Below are 19,521 nucleotides of genomic sequence, written 5' to 3' on the forward strand. Positions count from 1 at the left end.
CTCTGCCCAGCTAGAAGGGGGGTGGACTAGAGCGAAGGGCCGGTGGCATCCTGACCGTGACATTTCTCGTGGCTCTTTCGCCCCGCACATCCATAGCCCGCAAGCGCATCACTGTCATGTGGCCGATAGTTTCCCCCCTCCCCGTATCTGCTCATTTGCTGTTTTTATTTTCGAAATCCCAAATAAATAAATAAAAAACATTTAAAAAAACGACGTGCTTCCCCCCCCCCACACACACACACAGTCTTTTTTTCCCTGCTTCCTCCCTCGTTGGCCGTCACAGGGCTGGGGAGTGGGAGATAGCTGATTCGACGTGGGGGGAACTGGATGAGCGAAGGGGAAAGGGGGGAGGAAGAGGAGGAGAGGAAGAGGGGGAGGCCAGAGAGCTCCTCGAGGAGGTCTTCGGTGTGTCGTCGCCCCCCCCCCTTCCTTCAGTCTGGGAGCGAAGAGGCGGGAGGAGGGAGACCCTTCCCAGTCTCCCAGGCTCAGGGGCTTCGCAGCACATCTGAGTCCTCTTAGGGCGGCGCGCTTGTGGGGAGGGGTGGGGAGGGGAGGGCTGGAGGGGGCGAGCGAGCGAGGCAGCGAGCGCAGCCGGAGGAGGCTGCGGGGCCCTTTTAATTGGCGGCATGAACGCCGAGCGCTGCGTCCCCTTTTGCCAGCCGGCCGCTGCCATGGAGTCCTTCTACAGCGCCGCCTCGCAGGGCAGCCCCGACGGCTCCGCGCCTTTTAGGGCATTTCCCGGCGGCGGCGACAAGTTCGGCCCCGCGTTCCTGGCCGGCAAAGGGCAGAGCGGCTTCGGCGAGAACAGCGGCGGCGGCGGCGGCGGAGGCAGCAGCAGCAGCCCCAAGTGCCGGAGCCGCTACGGCCAGGGGGAATGTCCGGCCCTGGAGGGCGGCGGAGGCGGCGGGCAAGCGGCTCCGGCGGCCGCCTCCTTTAGCAAGTACCACCCGCAGCCGCCGCAGCCGCCGCTCTACGTGCAGCGAGGCCCCTGCAAGAGCCCGCCGGGCGGCGGCCTCAAGCCCCTGCAGGACCCCAGCGAGCACAACGGAGTCCTCCAGCTCTCCTGCTACGGTGAGTCCCCGGATCGGGTCGGCCCTGCCAGCTACCCCACCACCACCCTGGTTGCCCTCCAGGACTCCTGCCTCCCCCCCGCCCCCCCCACACACACGCATACACATGGTGGCCAGGGACTCTTCCCAGCAGATTCGAAGTCAGTCAAGTTTACAAATGGGAATATTATATAACGCGTGTTTGGGATTCCCCGTCCTCTTCTCCCAGGTTGGAATGGAGAATGCTGGCATCTCTGGGTTTCTTTGTGCCTGGGAGGGGCGGAGGAGGCAGGACCTGGCCAGGTAGTGGAGATGGGAAGCCGGGAAGGGTCCTTGGGGGGAGGCAGAGCACAACCGATCCCCCCCCTCCATACGCAAAGATCGGTGTTCAGTGGCGATTTCGAAACAAAGGACCACTCTAGTTTAGACTCCACTTATGCATGGGAGGTTTTGCTTTGGATTTCTAGACGCTCTCTAGATGCACATTTTCCCCATCCAAATTCTCAAAACTCAAAAATAAACCCCCAAACAGTTTTGAGAGTCTGGATGCGGAAAATGTGCATCTAGAGAGCAGCAAATCCAAGGCAAAATCTCCCATGCATAAGTGGCCTCCGGACTGAAATGGCTTCGCAGCTTTTCCCCTCGACCCTCAACACATTTGTCGCCATATGTGTCCTCCAGTGGCGGACCTACATTTTTGGGGCCCTGAAGCTTGAACTGTTATGGGGGCCCCTTGTAACCAGCAACAACAGGGCAACATCCAGCAAGGTCCAAAGAGCCTTGCTGCCCTTGCAAGGACCTTGAGGCCCAAATGGTGGAGAACAGAGTGGTGGGGTGGAGTCCTTGAAAATGGGTATTAGAGCATATTCTAAAGTCAGTATTAAGTATTTCAACCCATTGGCTTATGATTCTATCGCTAAAAAACTCCATCAATTTTGTTGAGAAATTCATTCATTAAAAAAAAGTTGCTTCAGGGATTAGGGGCCCTGAAGCTTAAGCTTCATTAACTTCACAGTAGAGCCGCCTCTGGTGTCCTCCGATTCCACTCCACTGGGACAGATTTCGAAGTCAGGAGCTCCTGGTAGAAGGGCTAGGAGGAAGTCAGTGACGATGTCCACCCCAGCGGCTTTCCGCAGCTCGGCTCCGAATTCTGACCTCGGCCTTCAGTTTCCCTTTCTGCCGACTGGTGGCCGGGTCAGGCCCCGGCTGCCGGACTTCTGATGCCCTTCGTCAAAACAGAGAGACCAGAGAGATGCCTTCTCTCCCTCCCCCCCTCCGCCCCCTCCAGTCGCAGCACATTCGCACAGCCCAAATAATGCACTTTCAATCCACTTTCAGCACACTTTGAAGGTGGATTTTACTGTGTGAACTGGAAATATCCACTAGCAAACGAGTTAAGGTGCACTGAAGGTGGATTGGAAGTGCATTGTTTGGGCTGTGGGAAAGTGCCCTTAGAGCATCTCCTCCTGAATTGGATGCGTCCAGAGCAGGAGTAGCTGTAACCCGGATTCATTCCAGCGACAGTTTAAGGAGGAGGTTAAAATGGCAGGCAACGGTTTGCGAAGACGATTATTCTGGGAGGGTGATTTAGCGATAAGGGAAAAGTGAAAACAGGATAATCTCGCTCTTGCTCGCTCTCCCCTTCTCGTCCCCTTCGCAAAGCCTCATCGACGTCCTAAGATCTCCCATCCCATCCTAAAGACGTTTACTAAGAAGAAAATCGCCCTGTTTGCAATGAGTCTCCCTTTTAAATAAACGTATTCAGGATCGGAGGCTGCTGTCCTAAACTTGCTGGATCCTAGAAAACGGAGTTTTGGATCATTGCCTGACATTATTGAGATCTGAAGCTGAAGTGCATTTCCCCCCTTCCTCTAGCCCCAGGCAGAGATCACGAGCACAAATACAACCGGTTGTGTCTATCGGTGGACCCTCGGAAACGGTGGTCCTGCTCCAGCCAAAGTTGATCACGATTAATCCAGTCGCTTCCCGTGAGCACGACTTCCAAAGGCTCCAGGGGGAAGATTAGACCCCCAACAAAAGGGAAGGGAATCTGGACTGGTCCCTACCTGAAACTGACACCTACTCCGCATCCTGAGCCGAAGTGCCCCTTAATTAGCCCCTCCCCCGGAAGACACGAAGCTACCTCTCTTGCCTGTCATTCGAAGCAAGAGCTCAGGTCAGGGTGAAGGGTAGCCCCCCCTTTTATCTTCACAACAGCCTTGTCAGGTTAGGCAAGGTGGGCCAGTGAGATTCACAACTGAATGGGAAGGTCACTTCAGATCTCCCCAGTCTACAAGGGACACCGCACCGGTCTAGAGCTTGCGGCTTGCAGTCCAGCCAGCTGGCTCTTTTAAGTGGGCACTTTCACACATGCTGAATAATCCACTTTCAATCCACTCTCAATGCACTTTAACGATTGTTTGTAAGTGGGTTTTGCCATTTCACACAGTACAATCCAGCTTCAAAGTGCACTGAAAGTGAATAGAAAGTGCATTATTGGGCATGTGTGAAAGTCGACTGCTTTTTCTGCACTACTTTAGTCTTTTGGAGGGCCATTTCTTCCCCTGCCCGTTCACTCTTTTTCTCCTCTCCAGATTTAGGGAAGGTTGAAGCAACCTTCCCCACCGCCAAAGACTTCTGAAGGTTAGAAGTGTTTTCTGACTAAAGGGAAAGCGAGAGGGCCCGGGGTTATGTTAACAAGCCATCCATCACTGGGGCGGCAAAGAGATCCCTGATTCTTTCCGAGCTCCTTGGCTTCACTCACTTTGCCTCAGCTAAACCAGCCGGTGGGCGAAGTGTAAATGGGGAATTCGGGGCTGGTTCCCCCACACACCCCGCCGCCGACTTCCCTCGCCATCTTTAGGCCCATCCCGTGGCGCAGTTGCGCATCCGCCCCAAGCACGCAGGAAAAGACTGCAGAAAGCCGAGAGGCGTTTTCTGGGATTAAAGACACTCTAAACGCTCTGCTGCTAAGCCCTTCGGTAACGCGAAGGGAGAAAACCCAGCGTGAAGGCCCCTGTAAAATGAAAGTTCTGTAATTTTAGGTCTGGGGGTGCCAGCTGGAAAATGTTGGAGACTGGGGGGTGTCTGTAGTTCCGTTTCCCTTTGAGCTAAAAAAAAAAAAATCAAAATACGTGTGTTTTCTCTTTGCCTACCCCACTTGAAATTATATATACACTCATACAGAGAGAGAGAGAAAGGAAGGTACCAGAATCCTCCTTACCACCAGGGGCACTTCCCGGCCAGGGAACGTTGTTCATGTGTAACCTTATTCCGAATCCTGTTGATTTCAAAGGGAATCAAATTGGAACCGAACTAAACCGTAGATCGGTTTTGTTAGGAGGGAAAGACCACCTCAACAAGCCTCGATCAATAATATTATGACAGGAAGTCTGCTTTTTTGTTGTTGTTCAAGGACAGCTTTTCTGGTAATATCCTCCGCAAAAGGGAGCCCTTCTCTTTCCCTAGAGTCAGCAAAGGAGACTAAGGGAAGAGGAGACTGAAAGAAAACACAAGTCTTCCCTCGGGTCATTGTGGGAGGGAGGAGCGAGAAAGTATTGCAATTTTGCACCGTCGTTCCAGAAAGCGAAGTCACTCCGAATTGGGCGATCAAGCCCCAAAGCCATCCTCCAAGCAGGCAAATTGACAGATGCCGAGGGCCGGGGCCTTCTTAGGCCTCCCAAGGTGATTTCTTCATTGGTAGACCGGCAGGAACTTCTTCGGGGCAATGAGCCACCAATGCCCAGGGTTTTTAAATTTCGGTTTAGTTAAACTGTGCATCTAGCCAGGGGCCAAATCTTCCCTGCATAAGTGGCCCAAGAGTTCTATCTTCCCCGTTGCAATTCCAGGCGTGTGCCAGGTCCTCGGCTCTGCTTCGCCCGCAATTCCTCCAGACCCGCGCCCAGCCAAACGCCTGCGGAGGCGGGAGGAGCGGAACCCCCCTTCCGGCTGCTGAGAAGCACCGGCTCACCTGCGCCAGGAGATGCCCTTAGCCTTTCGGTGGCTCCTTTTCCCGACGGGGCTTCCCTGCGAATCTCGGAGCGATAAATCAGCAGGTCGGGCGGGAAGCGCCCCTCTTAAAAACATTCCTCCACACCTGCCCTGGATCTGGTTGAAATAAGCCTTTGCACGGTCTCGGCCTCTCCCCTACGAAATTTGGAGAGCAGCCGATGGCAATCCCGCCAGGTCTCCAGCGGGACCAGCTACACCCGGTTCCTGAAACCGACAGGCTTCCAAATTCCCTCGGTTCACAATATTCCGATTCCATTCCGGACGACTCCGTTAGGGCCGGGATGCCTGCAGAAGGGAGGGCAGGCTCAGTCTAGGCCAGTGGCCTGGATGGCCCGTCTGCCTTGTTAAATTCCTAAATACTATTCTATCGAACTAATGTCTCATCCGAAGCACCTTTTTCCCGAGGGGGAAATAAACAGGGCTTGACTTTCTGAAATAAACAGGGCTTGACTTCTAAGCAAGTATGCTAAGATCTATGGGTTTCCTAATACTTTTAATGACACTTATTAGTATGTAAAACCTTCAAAAGGTGCATGAGACCTTCCAAATATATAAATAACCTCAATTATCATGAACTTCCTCTCGGAAAAATAGGGGGGAAACCCTCAGTCAATAATGGCTGAACTCCCAATCAGCTTTGATGCCGATTTGTTCTGAAAAGGTAGGGTTTTTAAAAACTCCACGCTGACGTTTCATGCGATCTGGCTGGGGCAAGGGGATTTAATGGAAGCTACCTGGGTTGGTCGAACTGGTTAACAGATCACAATAGGAGCGAGTCTTGACTCGGAAGTTGCGACCGGCTGGCGAAGAGAAGGAGAGGGTGGCAACGGGGTGCTTCGCCGGAGAGGGACTCGCGGCCTTTCTCGCCGCATCCACCGATGCGCGCCACGGGAGAACGGTCTCCATCCAAGACGCATTGGCGCTCCATCGATTTCGGGTGCAGCAAAGACTGGATCTGCGGCAGGCGTCGGAGGGTGGGGTGGGGGAGATGTGTTTCGACACCCGCAGAAGCAAGCCGCCATCCACAAGACACTTTTCCCGGAGTACTTCCCCGCTCTGTTGGCCTCCCGGGCGCGGCTCCAGGGAGCGATCGGTCGGCGTCGGAAGCGCCCGTCGAGGGTCAGCAGCCCTCCTGGCGGCGAGCGTCGTGCGGCTCAAGCGGGGCCCGCGGTGTAGCCAAACCTCAGCCGGGGTTTCCTTCGCCGGCCTTCCCCACACCTTCCCGAGGGAGACGAGGGAGGAGAGAGTCGCGGGAAGGCCCGAGAGGGAACTGAAGCCAGGAGAAACCCGCGGCCGACGAGTGACTCGTGGTTTGGGGCCGCTCCCGCTTTGGGGGGTGGGGGTGGCCGTGACGTTCCGCTCGTTGAGGCTTCCCGGCAAAACGGCGGCGGATCAGGCCGCTGGGGCAAACCAAAGTGCCGTCCGTAGTCCCCTTCAAACGACCTTGCCAACACACTTCACGTCGAAAGACCGACACGTGAAAACCCCCGAGATTCCATCTGAACTCGGTTGTGATTCCTCCGCCGAGGAAGGCTGGGCGCGAAGCGCGGCAGCAATCGGGAGGACCCCCTTCGGTTCCCGCCACCAAGGCCCCTCTTCAGCCTCCCCCCTGAAGTTGCGGCCCCCTCCCCGCTGTCTCCGTTGGTCTCCGGTAGGGCGCCCTTCCCAGATCTTCCCAACGCCAACTTCCCCACCTGAGAGATCTAAAGAAATCTTTGGCGCATCTTCCCAAGGTTTGGCCGCGGCTCCCTCTGCCTCCGAGCGCGTTTCCTGGCCAGCCTTCGGGCCTCCGAAACTGCCGGGCCGTTTGGGACCGCTTAAGGCCGTGAGAACGCCGGCCCCAGCCAGAAAAGCAGTAGCAGCAGCATCGGGAATGGCCCGAAAGACGTGTTGTTTAGTGGGTAGAGCGCCAGTTCCCAATGAAAGAAGAGCCAGGGCGCCCGAGACAGCTGCTCAGAAAAAGGTCTGGATCCTTTGGATTCGTACCTTCGGAGTGATCCAGCTCTCTACTGCTTCGCCTTTCCTCCTTTTTTTGGGGGGGGGGGGAATTAGAGGAAAAAAATTTACCCTCTCACCCTTTGTCCTCGACTGCCACCATTTTTTCTTTTCTCGGTTGCGCGGGTGAAGATCAGTTAAGCAAGGGGCAGATTCCCGTTGGCTCCACCCCGATCAGACAAATGAGAATATTGAGTTGGCCGGGCTGCGGATCGGGGCCTTTAGAAAACAGACGGGAGGGAGGGAGCGTGCTCCTGAATGGGAAACAGGCAGCGCAAACACCAAACAGCGCGGCTAGTATAGACTAAAGTGGGACTTTTTGAGACCGATGTGGTTGACGTGACTTGGTTAGTTTTTTGGGGTTTTTTAAGTGTGGTTTCCCTAAGTGACTCCGTTTCATCTTTCCCATTGATTGGAGAGGCGAACTTCAAAGGAGACAACTCCGAACCCTATTCAGATATTTAGGAATTGTCATAGACACACAGACTGATCCTTTGCATTTAGGTTCAGAAGTAATTCCTCTGATTTCTTATGGGGCTTGCTTCCAAACAAATGTATGGCATGTAATCGCATTTCCATATAAAAAACTTCAAGATTCAGTTAAAAGTTCTTTGAGACTTGAATGCAGCCTTGTATTATTCTTTCAAGTAAAGTTACAAGGAACTTTTCTCTGCATCTGCGATTAAGTAGTTTCCTTCCTTCCTCCTTCCTTCCTTCCTTCCTCCTTCCTTCCTTCCTTCCTTCCCATTAATAATACTGCTCAGCCAATTCAGCTCTGAACAGTGTCCCACTAATACTAAAAGATAAGAAAAAATGTTATATATGTATATAAAATAATTAATTATTTGTAATTTTAATCAACTAGGGGGACGGACTTGGCAACTTCCAATGTAGTATTAAAATCCTCCTCTGCTAAAAGAAACCTCAAATTATCTAATTCACACCCAGGGTCCCAGATAAAAGGTTTTATCTATCTCTTGCCACATTGAACAGGTCACAGATGAATAGAGCATGTTGAAGGGTGTCTATTTGACCAGAGCCACACTGACACACTGGCTCAGAATACCGCACCTTATTTAAAGGACCCAATAACTCCCCTGACCGAATGGCTTTCAGTCTAGCCAACATAATTAAACGTATGTACAGTAGGACGCATTCTTGCTTGCTTGCTTGCTTGCTTGCTTGCTTGCTTTCGCACCGAATTCAAAGAAAAGTGACATCAGAAAGAGGAGAGGAGATGGCCTAACCGTTTGGGATGGCTGATGAGGCCTTAACAGGATCGAATTAGCTTCTGTCTCCCGAATATGACCCTCTTTGCTCTCTTGCTTCAAAACCAGCGGTTTATTCCTCCGCAAACTGGAACAGCAATTAAACTAAAAAATAAAGCATAAGAGTAGGCTATATGTTTAGGTTCGAGGTGGGGGGGGATCTCGTCTCCAATAATTTATGGCTGAAAGTAATCTGAATTACCATTTGCCCGTTTTGGAACGGGGATAAATTATATTTCTCTATAAGGCAACACAAAGCTGTCTTGAAATATGGTTTGGGGAGGGGGGCTGGGGGGGAAGGCTCTTTGGAGGCGTGAGGGAGAATGTGCCCTGGGATGTTTGCTCGCCGGATTAAGAGAAAGAAAAACTGCTTTTCCTGGCACGGGAAAATCCGAAAGTGCCAGGCCTGGCAGCTCATAACGACCTGTTTTATTTTAGAGCCAATAACCGAGGCGGTCCATAAAGAGGCATTGTTGAGAGCTGGGAGAGAGGAGAGCCGCATCTTTCCCAAGTGGAATTTCCAGCCCCCCTCCTTTGATTTTCGTGTAAATCCGCAGTTTGGAACCAGCCCCGAAGTGAAGTCACCCCCTCAGGGGCAAGGGCTCCCTGCCGGACCAGTGCTCCCGGAGCCTCTTGGCCAACGAGAACTCATCCAGAGATGCAGCGGGAAGGCTCTTTCTCGGGACTCCAGGTATAATCCTGAAGGGCGCTGACCGCTGCGCCTTAGGATAGCCGCCCCCCACTGAGCTTGGTCTTTCCCCAGAATGACCCTCTCCTGGAGAAAGAGGAGACCCCCACCCGCCGCTGTGAAGATGGCTTGAGAAGTGAGGCTTCTGGATACTAGGTCAACAGCATTGGGGGGGTGCAGACTACTGTGTCTTCTTTTTAAGGGAGGGGCCGTGACTCAGTGGTAGAGCATCTGCTTGGCATGCAGAAGGTCCCAGGTTCAATCCCCGGCATCTCCAGTTAAAGTGACTAGACAAGTAAGGGATGTGAAAGGCCTCCGCCTGAGACCCTGGAGAGACGCTGCCGGTCTGAGTAGGCAGTACTGACTTTGATGGACCAAGGGTCTGATGCAGTAAAAGGCAGCTTCATGTGTTCATGTGTTCGCCCTGGTCCTCGGGGTCACACCGGAGTGTGAATACATTGCAGAGCCTGGAGGGCCGAAACGACCCAGGAGGAAACTTTTCAGCAGACCGAGTCCCACGACCCCCCATTAGTTCCACTGGAACTAGTTCCACTCATCATTTCTCGCGAAGATAAGCCATCTTTCTTTGAGGTAGTAAAACTGTCTGAAAAAATATGTATTGGGATCCGGAGACGAGAATTAGGACGGCAAATCCCACCATCCCACTTTGCACTAAAACCGGAGCAGGGTGGCGGTTTAGATGCGGGAGACCTGGGTTCAGACCCTCCTGCCATCCTGAAGGTCGCTGGGTCACCTTGGGCCGGCCACCCTCTGTCTCTCAGCCTGAACTATCTCTTCGCAAGTGGTTTGGTGAGGATAAAAAGGGTACTAAGGCAGGAACACTCTTCCCAGGGGAAGAGCCAACCTGTCAGGGCAAGCGTCTCCTTTGGCATGCGCAGGGTCTAAAGGTTAGTATCTGCATTTTTTTTTTTTTTGACGGTTGCTGAGATGTCCAGATTGAAAGCTAGCTTGTGAGGCGCTCCGGCCTCGTTTCCACATCTGGAAAGTGCCCGGTGAGAGTATTGATTGATAGAGGCTCTATACAGAGAATGGGAACCTCTGGGGAATTCTCCTGCGCAAACCGTTGCGCATTCATTTCCTTGACTCTGTAAATGCAAACTCTACCTTTTTAGTCTTTCGACGCTAACCCCCACCACCCCCACCATTTCCTCATAAGAGGAGAGGGAAAACATAAACAGTACCACTAAAAAAAAAAAACTGTTCTTCCACTCTCCCAACGTGGCAGGGATGCTAATCTGCCCTGTGGTTTGTGAACACGCCAGGTGCGGATCGTTCTTCACGAGTCAATCCCATAGAAATGGGCGGGGGAATTACTCTTTCCCATTTAGAATTAATGTGACAGAAAAGACTGTCCCATGGAACTGCATGAGCGGTAACGGACCGGCAAAGGTCGCTTCGCCTCCTTCTGGCCGTCTTTCTCCATCCCTGCACTGGAGGCCAAAAAATCCGGCTGGCTGTTCTCTTCCACGCAGCTGTGGAAATTCTGGCGCACTCCGATCTGCTCTAAGGATCTAGGAAGGGAGTCTTCGAGGCCGACCAATCGTCTTTTGGTGAGCCAGGGACAGGCTTGTCCCTCCTTGCAGGGCTGCCGTGCTGTGCCGGCAGAAACTCACTTTTTTGAGGATCGCGATGCAGTTAAGGAAAAAGCTTTGCCTGCTGACGATGAACTTCTGTCGGCCGTGCAATTGATAAAAGCGCAGAAGCCTCGACAATATCATCAGCCTAGCAGGGATCTTCAATGCAACAAATCGCCTCCATCGGCGTAGTGCGAAGTAAACCTTTCCTTGGCTGCATGATCATTCCTCTCAGAACAGACCTCAGTCGGAGTGAGAAATTTAAAAGCAGTTCCGTGCCATGGATAACTACGGAATTCGCCTGCCTGGGCATGAGAGACGCAGTTAGAGCAGTTCCTCAGTGGAACAGGCTTCCTCGGGAGGTGGTGAGCTCTCCTTCCCTGGAGATTTTTAAGCAGAGGCTACATGGCCATCTGTCAACAATGCTGATTCTATGACCTTAGGCAGATCATGAGAGGGAGGACACCTTGGCCATCATCTGAGCATGAAGTATGGGTCACTGAGGGTATGGGGGGGAGGTAGGTCAGAATTTCTTGCATTGTGCAGGGGGTTGGACTAGATGACCCTGGTGGTCCCTTCCAACTTTGTGATTCTATGATTTATTCCCTTTCACCCGTGTGAAGGAAAGCCATGATCTAATTGTGAAGCTCAACAGCGCAGGCCTGTTGACCCAACTGTGATCTGTGCTTGAAGGAGAGTGGTAGGAGAAGAAGCTGAACATCTAAGAATGCTAGTCCGGGAGAAGGCTGGTCAAAATATTTCCATTGCCGCCTGGTGATGCAGCCAAAGGAAGGCGAAGTATTTGGAATTATGCTGAATAAACCCATATCATTTACTGGAATTATTATTTTATCAATGGTGTACACATTATGGGGAGTAAATGTCAGTGATTCAATAATCGTTGACATATTCCGACCTAGAACTAAAGCATGCTTAAACCTCTTGCCTTGAATGCGTTGAAGGAAGCCTACGGGCGGCGGCTGTCCTCTGAATGCATCCCATTGACCACCGTGGGTTTAACTTCCAGGATACGTGCGCAGGATTGAGCTGTGAGCATCTTGTGGGCTGGTCATCCTAATGTAGGGATTTTAGGGTCGGGGCCGGCGCTTCTCTTCTGATGCAGATCCAGAGTGGAGCTATTGTGGAGAGGGGGAATCCTCTCTTCAGTTTGGCCGCATTAGGAGTGCTAGATATACCCCTTCGTGTCGGAGCCACTGGCTTGAGCAGGGCCGTCGAATGAAGCGGAGCCTTGTCCCAAAGCCGTCTGGGGAAGGTGAAAGAGCTGCACACTCCTCCAGCCTGCAAACTGCAGCAGAACCCCTTCCCTCCTCCCCACAAATGAACCAGACCACGGGCGCGTCGCCGCTATCGCTTTCTGCCTCTCGGCGGCGACGATTTGCCCTCATTGGGTGGCTCACATCTGCGGGCCTGGCACTTGCTTCCTCTCGGCTGGATCGGGCACGCCTTTGGGCCAAGGTCACCGCCAGGAGTACAGTCCTCTGGTGGCAGGGGCTGTGGCTCAGTGGAAGAGCCTCTGCTTTGCATGCACAAGGTCCCCCAGGTTCGATCCCCAGCATCTCCAGATAAAGGGACTAGGCAAGTAGGTGATGGGAAAGACCTCTGCCTGAGACCCTGGAGATCTGATTTTCTACTTGCAGGATATTTCTTTATTTAGGTAAAGGGACACTCAAACCCCTGATTCAGACATGAACACATGAAGCTGGCTTATATTGAATCAGACCGTTAATACATCAAAGTCAGTATTGCCTACTCAATCAGCACCGCAAGGTGAGGGAGCAAGGCTAACTTTCTGTTAGCGAGGTGGGTAAAGGGTATACAGATATAGAAAGGCGGACTCTAATCAGGAGACCCGGGCTCGATTCCCCACTCCTCTACATGAAGCCTGCTGGGTGACCTTGGGCCAGTCTCAGAACTCTCTCAGTCCAGGCAGGAACAGGCCATTGCAAACCACCTCTGAACGTCTCTTGCCTTGAAAACCCTACAGATCGCCATAACTCAGCGGTGACTTGAAGGAACGCACACTCGCGTTGCTCCTCTGAAATGGCACAGCCCATTCTACCACTTTCAGGCTTTGTTACCTGGGTCCGTTGGATAAGTATATCGCCCCTCTGGAACACACTGGGGTTTCAGGCGCTCTGAAGTGGGGCGGGAAGTCTGGATTGGTTCCATTTCTTCCTACGTGCAAGCTCTTGTTTGACGCGATTAATTCGTGTTGGGTGATGCCGAATGTAGACTTTTGTTAGAGGGGTGCTGAAGGCTTAGAATCTGAGGCCTTCGACGGAGTAGATCTTGGGGATGAACCGGGGAGAGCTTCTCGTGAAAACAAAGCGGGCGACGTCGTATTTTTAAACCTGACCCCACTCTCTTGGGATTCTTTCTCTCCCGAGAAATTTCTTCTGCAGCTTCGCCGGGGCTGGGAAAAGCAAAAGGTAGTTGAGAGCAAAGCAGGTACCGCAGGCTGTGTGTCTCCTAGTGGGCATCTTTCTTTCTTTCTTTCTTTCTTTCTTTCTTTCTTTCTTTCTTTCTTTCTTTCTTTCTTTCTTTCGCTCCTAATTTCCTTCCTTCCTTCCTTTGCCGTCAAGTCACAGCTGTCTTAAGGTGTCCCGGTAGGGTTTTCGAGGCAAGAGACGTTCGGAGGTGGTTTGCCATTGCCTGCCTCTGCATCGCAACCCTGGTATTTCTTGGAGGTCTCTCATCCAAATACTTGCCAGGGTCAGGGCTGAGAATGTGCGACTCGCCCTAGGTCACCCCGCAAATTTCCATGGCGCGAGTGGGGACGTGAGCCTCGGTTTCCCAGGCCCTAGTCGCCAACACCTTAACCCCCAGGATTTAATGCACCTCCTTCATCTCCACCCCCTTCTGATGAAGACCACCCTTGGCCAGGCCAGGCAGTAGCGGCGCAGCGCGTACAGATGCGATGGGGACGCCAGATTGGGCGTCGCGGCCCGGACTGAACCGAGGAGCAAAGAAAGGGGCGGAGCTCCTGCAATACCTGTGGCAGCCAGTTCGTCACAGCTGGAAGAAGGGGGGGTTGAATCCAAAGTCTAAATGACAATCAACCAAAATGTTTAAAAGGTCCACCCACCACTGCGGGGGAAATATTAGAAGACACAAAAATAGAAGATGATCCAGAAAGAAAGATTATCAACAGGAGAAGGAGGGTAATGTCAGAGGGCTGAGGGAAGATGGAAAAGGAATCGGATACGGTGTGGGTGTGCGGTAGGACAGCTAGATTCGAGTCCAGCAGCCTCTGCCAACAAGATTTTCGAGGTGTGCTCTTTGGAGAGTCAAAGCACCCTTCGACAGAAGACAGAGGAGAAAGAGAAAAAGAAGGAAGCGGAGAAGATGAAAAAGGAGGCGGAAAAACGTTTCATTGACTGAGACCACTTTCTCATTGAAATCAACGGGGGCGGGGGGAACCATGCTCAGAATGGCAAAGGAAATATTGCAGAGAAAAGGGGGATCCAATTTTTAAAATATATATACTTTGATTGCTGAGGAGACCGCCGGCACACACCAAAACAAAAAAAAAAACAAAAAAAAAAACCGGCACACAAAAAAACGCGGTACGATTCGAACTCAGGGCCGCCTGGGGGGCGCCTCCCCTCCCCCGCTTTCGCTTCGCGAGTCTAGCGGCGACCTCCGTCCGCCGCGCTGGGCGCTCCTGGCGCGCCGCTCGCCTGCCTCTTGCGCAATAGGGGTCGTCGGCTCGGCCATTCAGGCGGCGGCGGGGCCCTCCCAGCTCCGGGAGGAGGGGGAGCGAAGGAGCCGGCCGGAGCAGCCGGCCAGAGGCGCCCGCAGTCCGGAGTAGGTCCTTCCTCGCCCCGCGGGCTCCGGAGCCCTCTCCGCCGGCCCATGCGGCCAACCGGGCGGCTCCTGGCGCCGGCAAAGCCAGGCCTGGAAGGTAGGACTTGCCCCGCGAGGACCGCTTGGGATCTGCTGCGTTTAGACGGAGGGGGGGGGGGCTGACCCGTTTTTGCTGTCCTTGATCTGGCCGCCTTGAGTTTGGGAGGGATCCTGCCTGCAGCAGACCTCCCCTTTTCTTCTGTGCATTCTTTCTTTTAGAGGCAGGAAAAAAGGGTTTCCTTTCCTGCTTGGCCTGTTTATTTTCCAGTTGCCCTGCTGGGGGATTAACGCTGCTTTCTCCGGGTTTTGCTTGCTGGAGAGCCCTGTTAGGGCTTTGCCAGAGCCAAAACAACAACAAGGAGGGAGAAGAAAAAGCTGCGCTACCCCCCCCCCCCACCTTTGAAAGCATGCCACCCACTGCAAAGCAGATGGAAGAGACTCCCGACTGGTTGAAGAGTTTGGGGGTGGGGGGATGCTTCCCAAATGTGTCTGGCTGCATGTGAACACCCCAGTCTTCAGCAAGATGTTCTGGGGGCCAGACAGCCCATCTGAAGGGTGGGCGGATGGCTGATCTGGGCCTGCCGGCTGTTTATGATGCGCTCCCTTTGAATGTGCGTCCAACGCGGTTGCATGACTAAACCGGGCGAGTGATTCACCGCTGCCTTTCCGGGGGAACCGCTCAAAACAAGCTGTGAATCAATAGAGAAGTTTTTGGCTCTGCAGTTCAGCCTCCCAAGTCAATGCACTGTGGGCTTCAGGAGAGCTCAGCTTCAGACTTGAGGCTCTCAGAGCCAGCAGATTTATTCTTTTCCCACAGGGTGCATTTCCCTTGCAGGATGGAGTGGGCTCTGCTTGCCAAAACCAGCAGCTGAGAGGCCCAGCCACTCACCTCTCTCTCCTGATTTGTCTGTGTTGCTGATGATATAGCCGGCCCTCACTGGAGGGTTTCACCAGCAGCAAGAACCTAACAACATAAGAAAGGCCATTCTGGATCAGTCCAAGGTCCATCAAGTCCAGCAGTCTGTTCACACAGTGGCCAACCAGGTGCCTCTAGGAACTGCAGCAGCATTATTCTGCCTGTGTTCCAAAGCACCTATAATAGGCATTCTCATCTGATCCTAAATAGGTATGCATCATGACCAGTATCCTTTTTTACTAGTAGCCATGAATATCCCTCTCCTCCATGAACATGTCCACTCCCCTCTTAAAGCCTTCCAAGTTGGCAGCCATCACCACATCCTGGGGCAGGGAGTTCCACAATTTAACTATGTGTTGTGTGAAGAATTGTGAGAGTTAGAGGTTTGTTTTTTTCCAGGTAGGGGAGACCAAGAACCCATCTATATCCCAAAGTTATAACCATTTCATACCATCTATCATCCTTTTCTTAACGAATCCATGGCAATTGTGGTTTAGTGGGTGTGCTGAGAATCCTCTTTTACAGATATATAGAACTACAAGTACCCGCAGAATTCCCTAGGGGGAAAGCAGGTAAAGCAGTTTATTGTGTACAACTGTGTGGAAAAGGGAGGGGGGAAAGTAAAGGAACTGCCTCATGTTTCATGGTGAGCCTGTGGTAAGAGAATATATGTACAAATGTAAAGCACATTATTTTCTGAAAGAAAAGTCTCGTCTTTCAGGGAATAATAGGTGCACATATTTGGTGTTGACAAACTTGTGAACAGGTCACCACCAACACAGGTAAAATATGAAGTTTGGACATCTAAAGGGAAATGCCCTATCTTTAGATATGGAGCATACTTTATCTTTAGAATGTCTTTTAACAAAACAAAAACAAAAATGCAGTTTAACAACAGATCATTGCATAAGTACCTGAATTGCTTGGATGGGGATGGGAAACTGTTGACACAAAAACAACTGGCTTTTGTTTGGGTTTTTTTGTTTGTTTGTTTGTTTGCATTTTGTGTTTAGGCCATGGCTTTTCTTATTCTATAAAAGAGCTAGGTGTAGTATAGTAGCTAAGAGAAAGATTTGGGAAGTTCCAGGTTGCAATCCCATCTCTGCCACAAACTGCCACAAGACTCAGTGGCCTTTGGCAAGTCACTGTGTTTCTCCTCAGGCCTATTTTACAGAGCCTCTATAAGGATTACTCAGGTGGTATATATACAGTGTTCTGAACATTGAACAAATGCTAAGTATTATTATGAAGTCATTTGTTTACAATATGAGGTATTTATCTAGGCTGTGGTCTCCTTAGCACTTGAAGTCTTAAAAACAATAAAGAGGGTCAGGATGTCAGGCGAATTTCATATCAACTCAAAGGACAGGCGACAGGATCTTTGGATATAGCATGGAGATTCCCAGCTGGATGATAAGAAAGAAAGAAACCATTAACAGGGCAAACCTATGAAAGGTCATACTGGGGAATACTGGGGAATAACTGCTGTTCCCTTGGTACACACACATCTTAAGAAACAAAAGTGCAGCACGATCCTGTGTATTTTACTTTTTTCAACGGGATATGTGCACAAGATTGCAGCCTTAATCATATCCCTTCCTTGGAATCCAAAGCAAATTGACAAGAGTTTGCATAATTTCCTGTGTTTCCATAATACAGTTTAGCTGCCGCTGTCAGAATCAGCAACCTGTTGCTTCAGTCAAGCATGGGCTTATTGATATAGCCCATTTCATTTGGTATGAATCATATGTGACAAGGGAACCAAATAGGCCTTTTGCCCTTTGTTTTACATTCACGACAGATATTACATTTTTTTTACATATCCTGTCAATCAATACTAATGCTTTTTTTAAATGCAGACTTGAGGACTGATCATCCATTCTGTCTTACTTCATAGGGTAGTTTCTTTGTATTAGGACAACTCTTAAGGAAAAGTGTGTGTTGGGGTGGGGTGGGCTCCCACTGGACTATGTGTACAGCCTGATAACAAAGCAGGCTGCCTTATTTGAAAGTGACTTGCAGCCCAATCCCATGCAGGTGTACTTAGAAGTAAATGCCACATTTGCCCAAATAATTGTGCTTAGAACTGCAGCCTTAGAGTCCTAGGGAGTTCAGTAGTTTAATTCCAGGAACCCTGGATTAACTGCTTTGATGGATCAAGTTGATCAGTCAGTTCTTCTTTATGTTCATTGGTAATTATTCAAAAGTAAATCCTACATTTGTGTTCTGGTGCCATCTTAAGTTTGACATCAGACTTGCTGGCAGTAGGAGCACAAAAGGGCAAAAACCGCACGTTGTGCCATCAGTTGGGGTCTCATGATGGGAAGCGTATTTCCCTGCAAGTGGGTATGTCAGTTGGGGGCTAATGGGATGCCATGGCAAGGCTGGAGTGCTGAACTTGCCTGTGGATGTGGCACCTCTGCCAAAGATAGTGTGGCCCCTTCTCTCTCAGCCTCTATCCCTCGTTATAAGATGGAGAATATGTTAGTCTGCACTGGCTGGAATGCAAACTCAGAAGTGACTGTGAGCACTTTGAAAATCAAATTTCCATCTAGGTCTTATAATACCAATTTGTAGAATACACTGATGCACTTGTTCTGTAATCTTCAGTAATCCTTACAATAATCATGCGAGGGGGGTCTGTGTTATTATCCCCATATTACAGATGTGGAGCTGAGAGATTCTGCATAATACCACCTAGTGAGCTTGTGGATGAGCTGAGATTTGAACTGAATCCCCTGTGATACATAGAAGAACTGGTCAGGGGGATGAAGAAACTCCCAGAAGTAAACCTCTAGTTTAATATATATTTTTAAAAGATTGGAGAACAAGCCATTTGCTCCTCTTCCTGTATGTGTTTTATTTATGTAATTAATTACCGCCTTGAAAAGATGCATATTGACAAAATTTAATCTAGCTGTGACCCCATGACGCATTATGGAACAGAGACATCAAGAATATATCTTTTTTAAAGCTGAGGAAGATGTGGTTGATTCTCTTGGGGAGGGGCCATGGCTCAGTGGTAGTATCTGCTTGGCATGCAGAAGGTCTCAGGTTCAATCCCCAGCATCTCCAGTTAAAGGGACTAGGCAAGTAGGTGTTGTGAAAGACCTCTACCTGAGACCCTGGAGAGCCGCTGCTGGTCTGAGTAGACAATACTGGCTTTGATGGACCAAGGGTCTGATTCAGTATAAGGCAGCTTCATGTGTTCATGTGTTCTTTCCTTGGGTGAATGCCGCCTGGACAGAATAGGTTGGAAACAGTAGCTAGGATGGATTTGTGTTCTGGAGGCTGGGGAGGGAGTTGTGAGTTTTAGTCCCACTGCTTACCACATTAAGATGGGGAAAGAGCATCTCTAAAAAGCTTCTTTTGCCTTGTATGTAATATGTGGTACGTCAAGATGGAGAAATGGGTCTTCTTGCTTTCTATATATGGCTCACTGACCTAGGTCATTTATGCATGGGAGTTTTACCTGAGGTTTGTTGCTCGCTGGACCCACACTTTCCTGTTGGGAATCTATGCACCAGCAGTCTCTTAGCTCAAATCAAGTCCTGCCTCTTTGTAATTGGCTTACTTTGTAGTGCTTACTGTGAGATTAAATCCCCCCCAACCCAATTGCATCATAAAAAAGAATTTTAAGAACAAAAAAAGGAGCAATCTGAAAAGGCGGGGAGGAGAAATCCAAGCCTCGGTTTTAAAAACCCTTTCTTCTGCTCAAAAAGAGCTCTCAGGAAGCATTTTAATCCCCGCCTCTGTACAAGCTCTTTACACGCTTTGTAATTGGCTGTGAGAGAAACCAAGCTTGCATGAACCATGCTTTGCCTTATGCATGGGGATTTAAGCCGGGCTGAGCTCAGGGGAGAGGGAAGAATCGGGTTAATAGAGAAACGGGAAGTCCTGGGATTTTGGAGGACTGGCAGCGAGGTTATCTCTAATGGATGGGAAACTCATCAATCTCTCACACCTCCGCCAAGTAGGATGTGAGTCATCCACATAGGTTGCACACTGGTACATTATAAGCATTTCACAATTGGTGGCAGGTGCTCAAAGGCCATCTGCCAGGCCCCTAGACAAAGATTTCCCCTTCCTCCCCAACCCAAACATCATGTGACAGCAAATCACATGAGTTACT

At 50.8% G+C, this 19,521-nt stretch overlaps 1 protein-coding gene across 1 annotated transcript in view; it reads left to right on the top strand.

Moving 5' to 3' along the window:
- The first annotated feature begins 626 nt into the window (after positions 1–626).
- The window catches only part of ALX4 (ALX homeobox 4), a 77,473-nt gene continuing 58,578 nt past the window's right edge, over positions 627–19,521 (top strand). Inside the window, exon 1 of the mRNA XM_056851569.1 lies at positions 627–1,071. Coding sequence (XP_056707547.1) covers positions 627–1,071 — 445 coding nt within the window. The remainder of the gene's footprint in view (positions 1,072–19,521) is intronic.

Source organism: Euleptes europaea, chromosome 6, assembly GCF_029931775.1.
Source record: "Euleptes europaea isolate rEulEur1 chromosome 6, rEulEur1.hap1, whole genome shotgun sequence".
NCBI lineage: Eukaryota > Metazoa > Chordata > Lepidosauria > Squamata > Sphaerodactylidae > Euleptes > Euleptes europaea.